Source organism: Rhincodon typus, chromosome 3 (genome assembly GCF_021869965.1).
Source record: "Rhincodon typus isolate 14 chromosome 3, sRhiTyp1.1, whole genome shotgun sequence".
In the NCBI taxonomy this organism is placed as follows: domain Eukaryota; kingdom Metazoa; phylum Chordata; class Chondrichthyes; order Orectolobiformes; family Rhincodontidae; genus Rhincodon; species Rhincodon typus.
Genome location: NC_063334.1, coordinates 85,861,308 through 85,874,283, shown reverse-complemented (window position 1 = coordinate 85,874,283; position 12,976 = coordinate 85,861,308). Strand labels below are relative to the sequence as shown.

At 39.0% G+C, this 12,976-nt stretch overlaps 1 protein-coding gene across 1 annotated transcript in view; it reads left to right on the top strand.

The window, feature by feature from the left end:
- The window catches only part of adgrv1 (adhesion G protein-coupled receptor V1), a 407,915-nt gene that overhangs the window by 254,126 nt on the left and 140,813 nt on the right, over positions 1 to 12,976 (top strand). Inside the window, exons 65-69 of the mRNA XM_048593741.1 lie at positions 2,407 to 2,555; positions 3,151 to 3,352; positions 4,089 to 4,308; positions 9,126 to 9,365; positions 10,265 to 10,414. Coding sequence (XP_048449698.1) covers positions 2,407 to 2,555; positions 3,151 to 3,352; positions 4,089 to 4,308; positions 9,126 to 9,365; positions 10,265 to 10,414 — 961 coding nt within the window. The remainder of the gene's footprint in view (positions 1 to 2,406; positions 2,556 to 3,150; positions 3,353 to 4,088; positions 4,309 to 9,125; positions 9,366 to 10,264; positions 10,415 to 12,976) is intronic.

The window sequence follows — 12,976 nt, the reverse complement described above, 5'->3', positions numbered from 1 at the left end:
CTTCCTCCCACCTATCCCCTCCTCCCACCTCAAGCCGCACCTCCATCTCCTACCGACTAACCTCATCCCGCCCCCTTGACCTGTCCGTCCTCCCTGGACTGACCTATCTCCTCCCTACTTCCCCACCTACACTCACCTTTACTGGCTCCATCCCCGCCTCTTCGACCTGTCTGTTTCCTCTCCACCTATCCTCTCCTCTATCCATCTTCTATCCGCCTCCCACTCTCTCCCTATTTATTTCAGAACCCCCTTCCCCTCCCCCTTTTCTGATGAAAGGTCTAGGCCCGAAACGTCAGCCTCTCTGCTCTATCAATCTTCACAATGCCCTCAGTGGGGCCTTCTTTAGCTGAATGTCCAGGCTGCATTCCTGTTCAAGGCTGCAAGCAGTCTCGGCAGTACCTGCCACTTCCAGTGGTGCGACTGTGACAAAAGAATGTCTGGCCAGGCAGACTATTTCTTTGAAGGGGGCAGAACATCTCCCTGAAGCCAGTTAAAACTCTATGGCTGTAAAATCACTGTAGGACAAATCCAATTCAGCCCACAGCTGTTTTGTTTCACTCTTTTGTCTAAGAATGCAACACAACCTCTTCCCTGATTGGTGACATTTATATAATCTATTATCGCATAGCTTCTACAAAAGATCATAGCATCTACAGATGCTTGAACTGGATTCAGTTGAGCCTGTCATTGTTGATCAATTTCCAACTGGACATAAACAATGTGCCTCTAATTTTCGATGAGGGGTCTTCTGCCATAATTAGAGTCGTGGAGATCTGCAGCACATTAAAAGGCCCTTCAGCTCATTGGTCAAAAAGAACCACCAAAATTCTCTAATCCAATTTTCCAGGACTTGGCCCATGGCCTTGTTTGCCTTGGCATTGCAAGTATACCATCCAGACACTTCTTAAAAGTTATGAGACTTTCGGCCTCTACCACTCTTAAAGACAGTGAGTTCCAAATTCTCACCACCCTGTAGGTGGAAAAAGTTTTTCTTCAGATCGCCTGTAAACCTTCTGCCCCTTTCCTTAAATTTAAGCCCGTTGGTCATTGATCCCTCTATCAAGGGAAAAGGTTTCTTTCTGTCCACCCTACCTGTGCTGCTCATAATTTTATATGTCCTAAACATGACCCCCCTCAATCTCCTCTGCTCTAAGGAAAACAACCCCAGTCTGTCCAAGAGGTAGTAGGAACTGCAGATGCTGGAGAATCTGAGATAACAAGGTGTAGAGCTGGATGAACACAGCAGGCCAAGCAGCATCAGAGGAGCAGGAAGGCTGACGTTTCGGGCCTAGATCCTGGCCCGAAATGTCAGCTTTCCTGCTCCTCTGATGCTGCTTGGCCTGCTGTGTTCATCCAGCTCTACACCATGTTATCCCAGTCTGTCCAATCTCTCTTTATAATTGAAACTCTCCAATCCAGGCAACTCCTCTGCACCCTGTCCAATGCTGAAATTATCTTTTCTGTCAAAACTGGCAAAACTAACTGGTAGCATCTGTGCATTTTAAGCTGATTTATTAAAAGGAAAAGATTTCTCAACTTGGCATCTCTCATAATGCCAGGAGGCCCCAAAGCACTTTACAGTTGAGGAAGTATTTTTGATGTGCAGTCACTTTTGTGAGGGAAAAACATGACAAGCAATTTGTACACAGCAAGCTTTCACTAACAACAATATGAAATGCTCCCAGAAAGATTACTGATGAAAATGTTTTAAAATGGCTAAAAATAAACGCTGGAACTGAAAAAAATATAAAAAATAAACATGAAAAATTTTCAAATGTTTTAAAAATGCAAACATTGCTTCTATTAGATTTTAAGTTCTAATTTTTCCTCACTCTCCAATCTCCTTCTGTCCTACTTTTTAATACTTCATCTCTATTTTTACAAACAAATTGAACATACAATCTATCTATTTTAAATTTCTTTTCACATCAAAATTTAAAATACATTCCTTGTTACATTTCTTTCCATTGGAATGCACTCTCCAAATGACCTATAGCTCAAAGCTAGCTCTGAAGTCTATTTTAACAGCTAATGCAGTTCCTCAATTTTAAGGATGACATATAAGAATTAATCATACCAAAAAAAGAGCTGTCACTGTTTGATCCTTAAGATTACTAGTCTAGCTGCATCATACTACGCAGAAGGAAACCATTCACCCCACAGTGTTTGAGCCAGCTCTTTGAAACAGCACTCCAAGTAACCCTGCTCTGCTGCTCTTTTCTCATCACATGGTCATTTTACTTTATCAGTTACAGATACAATTTGTTTTGAAAGTTACTATTCAGTTTTTAGATACTGTATTCTTGATCTCATAACTTGTTCAGAATTAAGGAAAATAATCTGTTTTTGTGCTTAAATCTGGTTTATATTAAATTAGAACTGAATTACCCTTCTATATTTCAGCAGTTTTCATGATTTCACTGTTGGAGATCATGGCCTAAAACCAGATCAACCTCCTGTGTTGGGTAACATCTCATCTATTAGGATAGTAATACAAGCCAATGACATTGTAGAAGGTATTATAGAGATTGATCCACAGTTCCTTCATATAGAAGGTAAGCATTCCCCCAATCCCTCAAAATGATGTATCAATGACAGCGAAAGCATATAAACTCTGATTCTGCAATGCCATCAAAGCTCTGCTGATCGAGATTGTCACTCCAAGAATTGGGGATACAATTTTGCCACAGGCTATCTTCATTGGGTGGAATTATGGTTTATGTAGTTAGTGTGTAATAAGATTTGAGGTGAAGAAATAATAGTGGTTTTGTCAATTGAAGCTGATTTATAAGCCACTGTTGGCAAATAAAAATGTTTTGTAAAATACCATATTATAATTCTTTCATTATGGTCTCTGTACATATTTGATTCTGTCCCAGAGACTCTCAACATACAGAAGTATTTAATGTTTTAATATTTTCTAACAGGGAGAAAGTGAATGTAGCAGAGAAAATAGAATGGAAAAAAACCCGAGTATTTTGAATGAATTTACTGATTTAACGTACAGTTGGATTATATTGTTAATTCTATATTGCTGCATGAGCGCACAAATATCACAAATTTTTATGGAACTAGTTAAAATTAGATAAAGTGACTGCATAAGCATTTAATGAAGATTAACAGTTATCAACCCTGTTTTTGATTATGCAGTTGAGGAGGACATTGGGATACTTGGAATTCCTTTGATAAGAAAGTGGGGGACATATGGATTTGTCACAGCGGAGTTTGCTTCTCAAGCTATCACAGCAACTCCCAACGGAGTTGACTACATTCTACCTAACGATACAGTCCTATTCTACCATGGACAAAAGCAGGCCTTCATCAATGTAACCATTATTGATGACATAGAAAGGTAAGAGAAATACTTACTAAAGTATCAAAAGGTTGGAGTTTGAAATTGGCCATCAGATTAACTATCTGTTAAACTGACTCCTATACATTCATGAAATTCATACAGCAGATTGGACAAAACTGTTTGACTATAGCATTGTAATAATATTCCAGAGAAAACATATGAATAATACAGCTCAGCATGTACCCGATTCACAGTTTAGGCAGAAAATATCACAACAGACGTGTTACCATGGCATTACTATTCGGCAATCTTGGATTAAATTTTACAGCCTTCCAGGAATGGAATGATAGGAGGCTGCTCTAGAGGTGGTGGCATTCTCTTAGTATTGCACAGAAATGACAGCCTGTATTTATAGGGTTTAGTTCTGGAAACATATTCTCTGACTGAGAATCAAGGGTGACCACTTAAATGGAAAAAATATGTTGCAAGCAATCCTTCAAGATTAAGTGGTCCAGTGCAACATGATTATCTGTCTGCTATCTTATGCTTAATGCTGATAAAATACTTTTGGAAATAGCCTAGATCACTCATTAACATGAGCAAATTAAAAATAAAGATGGTCAATGTATCTAAACCTTGTAAATTCTGTTTTTTTTAGAAACGGTCATTGGGACAACAATCTTTTTTCTCGTATTTCATAGCAGATACATCTATTGTTTCATTTTTATGTTCATTGATAACATTTCTTGTACAGTTTAAAACTAGATCAAACATTGAAATTATTTGCCTGCAGTGAGCTTGAAGAGGAATTTGAGATTCACTTGATAGCAGCAACAGGAGGTGCAATACTTGGAACACAACTAACCACCAGAGTAACCATTCGTAAAAGTGACTCCATTGGTGGGACCATTCGATTTCTAAACCTAACCCATCTGGTCATCCCTAATCTCAATGTAACGCAGATATTAACGCTGATACTGGAAAGGACTGGAGGATTTTCTGGGGATGTGCAAGTAGGTTTGAGCTTATCCCTATAAGAGTTTGTATATTCTTGATGAATGGCTCATTACTGTGTTTCATTGGGGATGAAAGTTAACCATGACACTCGGGGAATTCTTTATTCCTAAAATAAAAAGTGCCATATGACCTTTTACGGTGAGAGTCTGGTTAATGTGATCCAAGCATAAATTACTATAAAACTTCAGAATTCTTTATGAAGCATTGAAGGTCAATGATCAATATCGTGAGATTGGTATGAAGTCGGCAGACATTAAGATTTATTGTATGTTTTTTAAACATCCCTGTTTTAATTGCACCACTATTGCATCAATCCTTGGCAAACTTGAGCCCTGGAATTTCCTCCCTAAGCATCTCTCCTTCTCTATCACTCTTTGATTTGCCTTTAAGTTGCTCTTTAAGACATGGCTTTTGTTATCTCTCCTAATATCTAATATCTACTGGAGTAACTTGTTATCAAATTTTGTTAATATTTCTGTCAAGGAAGCACTGCAGAAATTCAGCAAGGCTCCTGAGACAGCACCTCCCAAACCCATGACCGCTACTGCCTGGAAGGACAAGGGCAGCAAATACACTGGAACACAATGACCTGCAACTTACAGTCCAAGACCCTCGCCATCCTGACTTGGAAATATATCACTGTTCTTTCACTTCGCTGGGTCAAAATCCTGGACCTCCCTCTCTAATGACCTTGTGGGCCTACAGAAACCAAATAGATTTCAGTGATTTGAGAAAGCAGCTCACTAACACCACCTCACGGGAAACTGAGGATGGCGAATAAGTGTTGCCCAGCCAGTAACTTCTACATTCCATGAGTGAATAAAAAAGCAAAAGTGACTTAAGATATTTTACTTGATATGTGTAGGAATTGGTAAATCCTACACCATTTGAGCGACTTGTAATGTCCTCATAGTAACTAGTGATGGACAATAAACATGGCCTTGCTAGTGTCACCATATCCTCAGAAAAAATAATATCTACAGTAAAATCTTTGATTTCTGACATGCTGAAGGAATAGACTTTGTAAAAAATGCCAGTTAAGAGAGCCAAGAAGTGGAGTCTTCATTACTGTGGCATGATTAATGATGAGAAAATTGGGAAAATATGACGAGAATGAAAGAAGTTTGATTCTCAAAAGAGAAATGTCCCGACTTTCATTCAAGACTTAAGTAGAGACATCAGAATCTTGCTACTGAAAGATGATTATCTTATTTCCATGAATGTGTAGCTCATTAAACCCTTAATTGTGTTAGTTATGTACCACTTCCAATTCTCCTCTCCACCATGGAGAAAGTAGTTGATACAAATTCTTAACATGAAAATCAGAGTGAAGAACTGCTGGCTGCAGCTTGCCAAATAATTGTCTCAACCTTCATGTATTTACTACTTTACAACAATGTACCTGCATTTTCAGTCATGGGACATGGGCATTACTGGCTGGGCCAGCATTTGTTGCCCATTCCTGGTGTTGGTGAGCTGCCTTGAACTACTGCAGTCCATTTGGTGTGTTTACTACCTCAGTGCTTTTAAGGAGGGAATTCCAGGATTTTTAACCAGGACTCTTCAACTATGCAATTCGCCATCAGCACACACCTGCCTCACAGTAGCATCAGTCCAGCTCCTGGGCCAATTCAAATGCATGTCAACCCTTTAATACTTCACGTTAAAGCTCAGAAACACCTACCACTTGCATACTTCTCGTAGGTAGCTCTGTGCACAGGGATAGAGACACATCTGGTGCGGCCACATGGGGTACTTTTGCCCTTGTGTAAAATACGTACGTAATGACTATTAGCTTGCTTTCTTCTCCCTCACTTACTTTATCTCTTACTTGGAGATTGCCAACCTTTGCCGACTTCACAACGCTTTCTTAGCACACACCCTGACTTACTGGCTACCAGCTTCTGTGTAGCTTACGTTGCTTTCTTAATGCACAAGATTTTTCAAGCTCAGTTACAGCCTCTGTGGATTGTACTCATGTTTAGTGTACAGGGAGAGACAGGTGGCTTGTGATAGTGGGGAGCACTGAACAATTGATCTATTCGTCAGCTGGAGGGTCGCTATGTGGCACCATACTATGTTGATGACCTACCTGCAGCGTGTGTTAGTGGTTTACACAGCAAACAAGGTGAATATGCTTCAACCAAACGGCAATGTGTATAAGTCAAAGGGGAGCAGTTAGCCTGGGGGATACTGTCACTGAAGGAGCTGGTCCTCCTCCACTCAAAGGAGTTCATCACAGTCAGTCAGTCACTTGGCCCTACTAGAGTTTGGGATTGAGCCACGGTCAATCCTGCAAGTCACATGCAAGCAGTCTAGGAATTACAAGTGGATCAAGCCGGTTGCTGATGAGACATCAGTCTGGTGGCTGGGTCAGAATTTCCCACAGTGAGATGAGGGAGAGATTGAGTGTGATGGAAGTGATGCAAGAGCAGTTACTGATCATGCTTGAGTAGGAGAGATGGTGGAGTGTAACCATTGAATCAGTAGGAAGTGCAGAAGGCAGGAAAGGTCAAAGACCATGAATTGGATGAGACCTGCTGAATGGACGTGAAAGAATGTAACACTAAGAGTTATAGTCCTTGAATCTTGTTGATCTGTTAATACATTGACAAGAGTTAGAGTGAGTGCTGGCCCTGTGTGTATGAGGTAGCAGGGAGAAAGTGATGGCACTTTGGTTGTACTGCACAAAAGATTATTGGCATTCTTTCTGCATTGCTGGCTGTTCCTTTTCACTCCGGACATCGCACTGACCACGCTGCTATCTGCCCAGGCTGGCTGGGTCTAATGATGGGAGCTACTTTGATGATTTACAGAGAAAAGTAATGCTATCTACTCCACCCATTGACCAACTCCTCCAGGTTCCTCTCAGCGAAGCAGAGAAGCAGTTTGCCTTTCTTCTGGGCCGTATGTTCAGTGATAAAGGTGAGCACTACAGTTTGCGGGCCAGTTCCTGGCTTGTAGAGTCTGATGTGTTATACAGCTGGTATTAAATATGACACCAGATTCATGTACACCAGAAGGTCTCACCTTGGTGAGCACCACTGCCTCACTGGCCCCATGATTCCCTGAGAAAGGAGCCCAAGAGATTGGTTGTATCATTGAGGGAAATAGTGGAAGCTTACATGAGAAGCTTCACTCTGGGACATGGCAGTCGGGCACCATGAAGCTCTTTAGCCAATGCACTTCAACCCATGGTGTTGCTTTGTTTTTGAGGGGTTTAAAGAGAGAGAGGAAGCAGTTGGGAGGCAAGGACTCCATAACAACAGGGCTTCACCGTAAGATTCCAATAACTGAGGATGAGACTGGCACCACAACTGGCAACATGATCCTCAGACCAGCTTTTAACAAAACATTGAGCTGTCAGAAATTCCAGTGTCTAGACAACTCCAGTTGGTACCATGGCAGATAATACAATGTTTGCTGTACCTTAAACAATTGATCATGAAACCAGTGTACAATTTTTGCTTTGTACCATTAATTGGTCTAGCTGCATTTCTGGTCATCTCACAATTAATAGGTATCAAAACCATGGAAAAGTTTAAGGGGATAAGCACTTGAGTGATACCTAATTTTCACTAATTGTGTAAAGTATGCACATTGATAAATGTGATTCAGGTCTTTAACATAATAATGGAGTTGAATTCTGAGAGCTCGATTGAATTAGAGTTAGAGTGACAGGGTAGTACAAGTAATCAGAAATATCTCTTGTTACTGACCTCCAGAATGAGTATCCAAAGTATGCAGCGATTGTGCATATCCTTTAGTTTTTCAGTAGGATGTTGGACAAATTCCTGAGATCTTCAGCTTACTGAGATTTCAGCATTGTAGTAGAAACACCAACAAAGAGTAATTGTTACCAAAACTCCAGCTGCTCAAAGTTACAGATGAATTGGAGAGAAACTGAGGCATTGTGGATGACAACAGTAGTGAGATTGGGAACAGTCAAATGATGTGGATTATAAGAGAGAGATATATAATTGCCAGAGATGGCTAATGAATGGTTGGGAACTCCAATATTAAAGAAACAAGAGGCAGCCAGGTCAAGGGGATGTTGCATAGCGAGCTTTATTTTCCTTAAGGTGCAATTTAATTGAGGTTTTTAAGAAAATTTAAAGAGTTGATAGGATAATAAAATTGTTCTGGGGAAGTCCAGAATGAGATATAAATATTAAGCCAATCAGGAATTATATTATTGGGCATTTCTTCACATAAATTACAATAAAAATCTAGAATTTCCTCAATCAAAAAGTTATTGGAGTGTAGACCAATTGTGCATACAAAATGGACTCAGCTAGACCTTTGTTAAAGGTTTATATGAATGGTAATGTTGAGTGAAGTTAATGGCAGAGAAGTCAAATGAAATGGAGGAGTATAAACATAGCTTCAAACCACCATGGATAAGGCATCTTTTGGTGCAATGAAAAGAGACTGAATCCACAATGTTTTCAATAAGTTATTTGTTTATTTCTGCACATACAGTCAAAATGATTTAGACTAAGCAAAAGGGTACCTTTATGAAACAGTAGTAATTTATTACTTTATGCAACTGATGAGCAGCCTCTTCCTTTCTTGGATATTTGACTGGACATCATGCACAATGTCTTTGATCATCAGAGGTTGGAAAATGATATATAAAAGATTCAAAGCTGTGCTTCCAACAGGCGAGGTTCATCTTCCTTCCCCCTCCTCATCTGAACAATAAGTTGGGGGGTTCAGGATGTCAAAACATATTCCTGTTAAACTATCCTCCACCTGGAGTAATGTACGTTTCTGTGATGCTAGGAACTCACCATTTAATTTGTTTTCTTAGATAAAATGGAACATTCTGGGTCCAAACTCAGAAGCAATCTTGCCATCATCCAACACAGACATAAATGACCCCGTCAATGGAACATTCTTTTTTAGAGATGGGGAGACTGGGAATAGAATCATGGAATTGAGTGTCTTGCCCCATGAAGAAATTGAAATACAAGAGACTTTCATCATCCAACTTAGCCTGGACTTTGGTGAAGCAGAAATTGACCATAAGGCTGGAAAAGTGTTTCTAACAGTATGTGATTATGTGACGAATAATGCTGTTTCAATTACAATATGCACACATAAGATCCTGTTAATTAGCTGTCCTTTTAAATATGCATTGCACTTCAGACTTAATATGATAAAGTAATGTTTTATTTGTATGTTAACAATGGGTAAATCATTCATTGAAATAGAGTTTTTGAATAATGTGCTCAAAATGTTCCCTGCAGTCCCACTTCCATTAAATCCTGAAGGTGTATGCTTTTGGCATTGTTCTTTCAATCAAATCTTTACTAAAAATGCATTATTCAGAAGCTTTTACAGTTATTATTGTTGTTATCCTGAAGCTATAACCCTAAGTAACATATTTTTGGACATTTTTAAAATTTCATTATTCCTTCCGCACTTGTCTCTATTTCGGATCTCTGAGATGTATGTATCATCATGGAGAAGAACCAATGAACTGGCAGGCCCTGCTTCCTAGATACAACCTACACCACTTTTGAATGAATTTATAAAAATTGTGTGATCATGGCCAAGTGATAGCATCCTCTAATGCCTTCCGCTCAGTTTCTGAAAGCAAAAAACAGGCCTGCAGCATGGACGGATGTTTGAGCTTCAGAAAATTAGAGATTGAAGCCACAGCCTGTGATACTTTGACAGTAATATTTTTGGTGCTCTCAATATGCTGCACCTATTATGCTGTCACTTTGAATCAGCAAAAGTGAAATGACTAACAAAATTTTGTAACACAAAAATTGTATTTAAATTCATGTTTTCATACAGTGTGATTTTGCTTTGGGGTTAGATGTGAGATATTCCTGTATATCTGAGACTGGGAAGATTTATAATGAACAAAACTACTTTTTGAGAAAGACCATCAATAATTTTTAAAATTTCAACAATTATGTTTTTTTGTTGTTTCCTTAGGTACAAAAAGTTGGTAATCCCAATGGAATAGTTCAGTTCACCGAGGAGTCATTGTACATGAAAACTTTTCTGGAGCCATCTAGTCAGGAAGAACTGTTGAATATTACATTCTTTATTACAAGAACTAAGGGAAAAATGGGGAATGTAAAGGTAATGTTGACTTACAACATTGTTTTACTTTTGATTTAGTTGAGTGCTTTCTCATTACATATCGAAGTTCTTTTGCAATTGTATATTATGCAATACCATATGTAAACAATTTGATTCAGTGAAAATCATGGTTCTAGATAATTGCTAGTCTTAGTTACTTGGATTCACTTCAGGGAAAACAGTTGACTATTTTTATGACACTTCGTTTTATAGCTGTTCTGTATGAACAGTGTTTTGCAAGTTGGAGATAACTAAACATTTAAATTACAGAAGCTTGTTGGAAGAAAGGAGCTTTTCAGCTTGTCTCCTCTTTCTGAAGCACATTTATGATGAACACCATGTAAAACCTAATTTCCCTCTAGATTGACAACTGGAGTACTTATCAATCTCTTGTTTCCTGAGAAAGCTGCATCTGACAAGACCTCAGACACATCTAACAATATTGATAACGTTGTACACCTGCACAGCATCAGACTGACAGTCATTTCATCATTCCACAACTTGTCTTTTTTAATATTTTTAATCCACCTGTACAAACATGTGATCATGTACCTCCCGGGCAGGTGTGACTTGAACCTTGGTCACGTCGCCCTGAGGTAATGCCACTACCACTGTACAACAATATCCCTTTCAATGTGAAATGACAGGAAACCAAATTTCACTTGGGCAATGGTTTGGCAATCTTGTCAGATTTGAGCATTTCAGCACCAATAAGGGCATAAAACCTTCAATGCTTTCAACAAGGGTCAGCTCAGGTGATAACTTGTATGATCTATAGAGCAGCTCTCACTTTGATCGGATGTGATGAAAGTGAACCAGGTATGCGGTTATTGCCGTAGGTCGGCATAATACAATTGGAGAGACTGAGCCTCATCTATAGGGGTCAAACAGGAAGAGGTAATCCCAGTATCTGCATAGACCAGATCAAATCACCTCAAAATATATTGAGAAGGTAGCCAAACTTCTTTTTACTTCTAAAGGAAAGTGTGAGGTGTTGTGTTCCGGATGAAATTCGATTGGTCAAAGTACTGGGCTTGAAGCACAACCCACTTTATTTTTATACTACAGTTAAAATACAAACAAAAGAAAGAAGAATTAGTATAACAACTCTATTGGAAAACTTAACAGAATAGTAGGTTATTTAACTACCAAACAGCAACTGCTCTAATATAATAATATCCCATAAATACACCCTTGGTAAAGGCAAATTCAGTAAAATAGATTGTCTCACAATTCAAACAGCAGGAAGAGAATCCAAGCTTCTAGCAATAACAGAGAAGAATAACAGCTTCCACATCCAGCTTCAAGACCCCAGCAACTTCTGAAAGTTAAACTAAAATCCTTGTTCTGTGTGAGTTTGACCCCACCCCTTCATGCTGCTTCTATTGTTCCAACTTGTTAAGAAAAAACAAAGCTCGCTGGACTCAGCAGACAGCTCAGCTCCAAGTTCACAACACTTGCATTCAAAAGAAACATGACAAAACAAATTCTTAAAGGCACTTCTTGAAGCATGAAACAATGGAAATGCAACAACAACAGAGCAGCAACAACAAATTACATAGACTGACAGTACCCAGGGAAGGATAGTACCGCAGCTGAACAGTCGATAATAACACCTATGAATAGCAAAAAGAAACTAGCATAATTTAAATACTATATATGTAAAACCACCTGAGGAAGTGTCACCGGACCCGAAACGTTAACTCTGATATTTTCTTCACAGATGCTGCCAGACCTGCTGAGCTTTTCCAGCAACTTCTGTTTTTTGTATGTAGAAACTAATTACGAATGCAGAAGACAATTTTACACATTATTTACCTTGACTGGGTTCTTTGAAGAGGGGAATGTTTGCAATGAAGTGCAACACTGTACCAATGAGCTTCCTGCTTTGTGATAGTCCTACGATCACTAACATGAATCATGGACTAAGGGAATCCATCTTGCAGTCAACATCAGTAAAGTCACAATACAGGTCAGACTGTGCCTTAAGATCATGTAACAATACTCTTGCCAAAAAAAGTCAAACCCCAATTTTGAAATTTTTAGCTGACCAATCTTCAACATTTTTTTTGGGATGGGAGTGTTCTAATTCCCACTCTGATGAAGCTACACACTAAATGGTAAACCTAATACGGCCCCTCATGTTAATCATAGCTTGATTATTTCTAACTAAATTATATTATTCAATTTGTGTGTTGTCAAGCCATCTTTCAAACTGATAGCCTCCCGAAATGGGTAGAGTATTTGACACCTATGTGGCAGAGGAAATAGAACACCATTAAGTTCTCAAATGTTACATAACCCATGAACTTTATGTCTTCAAACATTAATGCAACGCATTTTATTGTATATATTTCTAATCAACCTTTTCAGACATGTTATTGCACACCCCTGGAATAGGTGGAACTTAAACCATGGCCTCCTGGCTTAAAGGTGGGGTCACTACCACTGCACCAGGAGCCCCTAAACATTTTATTGTATACTTACAATGTTTGGTAAGATAAGGAGCAATTTACTAGATTATGGCATCAGTGCAGACAAGAAGTTTGATAAACCTGACCC